Genomic DNA, 5,072 nt, shown 5'->3' with positions numbered 1-5,072 from the left:
AAAAATAATACTAGTTTTTAATAAGTTCGTAACAAATTATTTTGACAAAATATTAGAATTTGAAACAAACCAAATATAATATACAAAATATAAATTTTATATAAATTTTCATTCTAAAAAAAACATCCTTCTAACAATAGAAATATATGAAATATAAGAATTAAAAAAAAAATACATAAATAATAATACAATTTTGGAGAAATATAAAATATCTTTTAATTTAACTAAAAGAATTGAAATAATAAGTAGTTAAAAAAAAGAGTATGTATAATATCTAAACAAAAAATATTTAAAATGACAATTAAAAAATCATAATTTATATAAGATATATAAGAATTGCTTTATGTCTTAAGTGGCTCATTACAAGACTCCTTATCAATTGGGACCTGTTGTTGGTTACAGATGGAAGCATTCTTCTGATTGGCCTCCTGGAGGTACAGACATGGATCGTCAGGAGCTTTCTCAAATTTTGGCCTCTAGAGAGTGTTCTTCTTTGCTTGGTCCAGATGTTTTGGCTTGGGGCGGTACCTTGTCTAGTAAATATCATGTCTCTGCTGGCTATCAGGAGATAACTAGACAATTATTTGGGGATGCTGAGGTCCCTTGGTGGAAGCAAGTTTGGAATAAAGTTTCTTGGTCCAAGTGCAATTTTTTCATGTGGCTAGTGGCTCACAACCGTTGTCTTACCTGGGATAATCTTTGTAAACATGGATTTCAGGGCCCCTCTTATTGTGTTTTGTGTGGTAATGGAGAGGAGTCTGTCTCCCATCTGTTCTTCCATTGCTCCTATTCTACTCAGATATGGCACCTTTGGTGGCGCGCTTGGGGTTGCTCTTGTCGGCATGCTTCCTCTTTGCCTGAGTTCTGGGCCCGCTTGGGTATTGCTCCCTCCAAGTCTTCTTTTCTCCATGCTGCTTGGATTGCTGGCCCATCTTTCATGCTTTGGCATATCTGGTTGGAGAGGAATCATTGCATATTCCAAGATGTTCGGCTTGGTGTTTTGCATCTTTGGTGGAAAATATCACATTCTCTTCAGGAAACTATTCTTATGAAGTGTGAGCTTGATGGGGGTATGGATCCGATTGATCTTGCTATCTGTAATCGCCTCAATTTTCATCTGCAGGATGGGGCTGTAGCTCATAAGTTTCCTTCTATGTCCAGGCAGCTTCATCATCAGAGGAAGGGTCGGGTTAATCGGGATGGGCACTGGACTCCTCCTCCCTGTGGAGTTCTGAAAATTAACACTGATGGTTCTTCCCGTGGGAATCCTGGTCCGGCTGGTATTGGCGGAGTGGCTCGTTGTAGTTCTGGGGATGTTAAATTTTTCTTCTCAGTTCATAAGGGTGATTATACTAACAATCTCATGGAAGCTCAGGCTATTTTATATGCTGTGGAACAGTGTTGCTTGCGGGGATGGAGTAAGATTATCTATGAGTCTGATTCCCAAGTAGTGGTGAACATGCTTTCTTCGCAAGAGCTTGAGGATGTTAGTTGGCAGCTGGCTACTGTTGTTAAGCAGATTCTTTTCTTCTCTTCCTCTTTTCAGTTCATTAGGTTCACGTATATTCCTCATGAATGGAATAGAACTGCTGATTGTTTAGCCAAATGGGCATCTAGTCATGATCTGGGTTGGAATATTAGGGATAGGAGGCAACTGTCCTTTGAGATGGTGCAAGAATTTGATGATCTTGTTGCTCAGGATCAAGCTCCTTGTTGAGCTCTTCTTGTTGTATTCCTTTCTGTCTTAATAAATTTTTACCCCTCTTTTTGCAAAAAAAGTTATATAAGAATTGTTTTATATCTTCATATTGCCTTTGTGAAAATATTTATATTTTTTTAAATACATTTTTTGACACAAGAAGAAAAAATTTTAATTTATGATTTGTGATATTTAAGATTTTCATGTAATTATCTTCATGTAAAATAAATTTAAATAAATAAATATTTTGAAATTTGTAGGAGTATTAGTACGCATTGAACTTAAATGCATGTAACATATTCAAAATTTAAATTAGAAACTTAAACAAATTTATTAATTTTCTTTTAAAACATGATAATTGTGAAGTTGAAATTTATAAAGGAACAATAATATTTTAAACTATTTTATCTAGAGCCTTTCTTGGCAGAGACTATTTTTTCAAGACATTGAAAACAAATTTTAAGAAAATCATCACCGCCTCAAAAGCTAGTGAAAACTCGTACCATGAAAGATATCTTTAGATTTTCTCTACTGCTTGCAAAATGGACAAAATGGACCGAACCTCTTAGCTGCCACGTTGTTGTGTGGATTGTTCTTTGAGCTGTAAATGAGGTTGTAGTTGCTTCAATAATAAGTGTTTCAATAATGAATCAACACAAATGAGAAGCCACAGGGTGGAGTTGGAGCTTGAAGATGGAACATATGAATCAAGGCAAAGAGTTCAACACTGCTTGGCATGAAGCCCAAGGTTCACACGGCATGAGGCTCCAAGGCTCCCATTGACACCTGTTGGAAGGAGACTGGAGAGTTCTAGAACTTTTCCATAGATTTTATTTTTATGATTTTTTTGTTAGAAATTCAATTTAACCCCTAGGAAAATTGCTATTGACCAATCATCAAACAAAAATTACTGATTAAAAATTAATTAATAAATAAAAATATTTTAAACCTTTTTCAATCATTAAACACAAATTACTGATTAAAAATTAATTAATAAATAAAAATATTTTTAACCTTTCAAAGTTAATATATTTTGATTATAAAAATTATTTCGGAGGAGCCACTGGGATTATTAGTTCTCTGCCTATACATAGGCAGGCACTAATAAGATGAATCAATAAGAAAAAAGAAAGTCTTTAAAAAAAATACAATTAAGGAAAATGTGAAATAAAGAAAGTCTTTAAAAAAAATACAATTAAGGAAAATGTGAAATATTACAAATGTAATTTAATATTTCCAGTGTATTTCTACCGTAGAAACAAACTAATAGTGAAAAAATAGGGGAGAACATAAGTCTGGACTATATGGGACTACTAAATGAGGAAACGATCACAGATCGTTAATAAATGAGGAAACGATCACAGATCGTAAATATTTTTGATGAATTGCTATATTCATCATATCATATGCAAGTACAATGTACATTTACATTTACAGGTCCTAAAAAAATTCTCCCCCACCTCCTTCTATCTCACTAGCAGTTTCCAGTTCCCACGACTGATAACAATCTCCGTCAACAAACAGACCTTGGCTGGCGAGATCATCCCAAACACTATCTTCAAACAACGAAAATTCACTACAGTCCACAAAATTATCCTCAAATCGCCAGTTCTCAAGAAAAAAGTCCTGAAGGTCTGCATTTTCGTCGATATTCGACGCGAAACCAGAATCCTTCTCATCTCCGAAAGGAAAACCGCCTTTGGCTTGGAAAACAGGCGTAGGCGGTATTCCAAGCTCATCATCTGAAGCTCCCAAAAGGTAACACAAATCAATGCCGCTCAGGAAATCATCTTCACTGCCTGAGCCTGAAAACCGCGGCTCAGATGCGGATGACGACATTACGCCATTTTCTTCCTCGAAATCTGCGCAAACCGCTTCCTCGCTCGCAGGGCCGTTTTCCTCAGATTTTTGAAAATTCTCTGCAAAATCAGAATGTTCCAAAGATTGCTCTGTTATTCCATGAAATCGTTTAGGAGAATCCTGCAGGATCTCTTCATCGCGGCTGCGCTTCTTCAGCTGTCCAGTCATTTTGATAGATCGGCAAAGAAATATGTTTTTCCAAGAAAATGGTGGTTTTACAGGGTTGATTACTTCTCTCAGGGTGTAAATTAGCAGAGCAGAAAGAAAGATGAATGGAAATAAGAAGAACGTAGAGGTGCTTTTATAAATATTCGTGGCGGATGTTGGAAGGGTGTGGAAGAAAAAATATAATAATTAATATATTTAATAAAATATATTAAATGTTTGAGAGAGCCGGCATGGCTTGTTCGTGTTTGGACGAACGGCCACGTTTCCATTTGATCAAGGGAAACTTCCGGAAGACAGCTTCCCGCTTAGAATTGACTAAGTAAATCTCAACGTTTTTTTTGAAAAAAATATCTTGGAGAAAACTATGTTGACGTTGCTAAGGTCATTTATAAGGGTATGCCATAGTTATGATAAATTTGTTTATTCTTTTCAGGACTATATCTTTTATATTACTATAAATTGGTCAAATTTTATGTCTATTTATCTCTACGTAGGGAACTAATATATTTGATGAAGTCATGAGGAACATATTCTAAATTCTAAGGTTTTTATGAGAATATTTTTAAATATGTTTTTATTTTTATTTCATATTGGTTGAGGATAATTTTGTTGGGGTTAGTTTATTTTTACATTAATGAAAAAAGATGAAAAAAGAAAAGATACTAAGATAACTATACACTACTTTTATTGTGAGAGTCTACATCAGACTTAGCTAGTGTCATTTATTACTATTTTTTCTATTTTCTTCCTAATTGTCGGTGATAAGAAATCATTTTTTGTTATGATTTCTTTTTCTCTTCTTTATTATTGTCCATGAGGAGAATATTGTCTACTTGCAAAGTTCTTGTTATATTTTATTGTTGCATACCCAATACCTTGGCAGGTGATTTGAGTGTTGAACCTTGTTCCTCTCAAATTTAGGGGGTTTAGAAATTGTGGGGATTTGTAGAAATGTGTTGTGGGCCAATTTACTAACGGATAACACATTCAAGAATGCAATAGAAAGATATACATAACTATCATTCACTATGGCAATTTTTTTGCCAAATGGGAGTTGATTCTTTGTTCCAATATTTGAAACATTCATTTATATTGGTTGTAAACAATTTTGATATTTTTCACACGGAGTGATGGGTATCAAGTAAAGAGATTATTTTCTTAAGTGTGGAGTTATCTAGTTTGAGTACTAGGATTTACAATAACATAGTATTGTGTAGGATTCAAAGAGGTCTCATGTATTAGGGTTTGATGTGGCTGAGTATTAGGTTATGGCATATTTTCATATTAATATGCATGTTTTATTTGGTTGGTTTTACAAAGGACTAGTGAGCCTAGGTTGTTTTGA

At 34.4% G+C, this 5,072-nt stretch overlaps 1 protein-coding gene across 1 annotated transcript; it reads right to left on the bottom strand.

Moving 5' to 3' along the window:
• Positions 1-2,875: 2,875 nt before the first annotated feature.
• LOC149579832 (uncharacterized) lies at positions 2,876-3,846 on the bottom strand. Its single transcript, XM_089812461.1, has one exon. The coding sequence runs from the start codon at positions 3,725-3,727 to the stop codon at positions 3,140-3,142; it is 588 nt and encodes a 195-aa protein (XP_089668587.1). The 5' UTR covers positions 3,728-3,846; the 3' UTR covers positions 2,876-3,139.
• Between the last annotated feature and the right edge of the window lie 1,226 nt (positions 3,847-5,072).

Source organism: Cupressus sempervirens, chromosome 1 (assembly GCF_028749045.1).
Source record: "Cupressus sempervirens isolate cs-2001-9-10 chromosome 1, ASM2874904v1, whole genome shotgun sequence".
NCBI classification, from domain to species: domain Eukaryota; kingdom Viridiplantae; phylum Streptophyta; class Pinopsida; order Cupressales; family Cupressaceae; genus Cupressus; species Cupressus sempervirens.
Note: the sequence above shows the minus strand (reverse complement) of the source record. Positions and strands in the feature narration are given on the sequence as shown.

Coding starts and splice junctions, on each gene's coding strand:
- LOC149579832 (XM_089812461.1), bottom strand. CDS start 3,727: ATGACTGGACAGCTGAAGAAGCGCAGCCGCGATGAAGAGATCCTGCAG.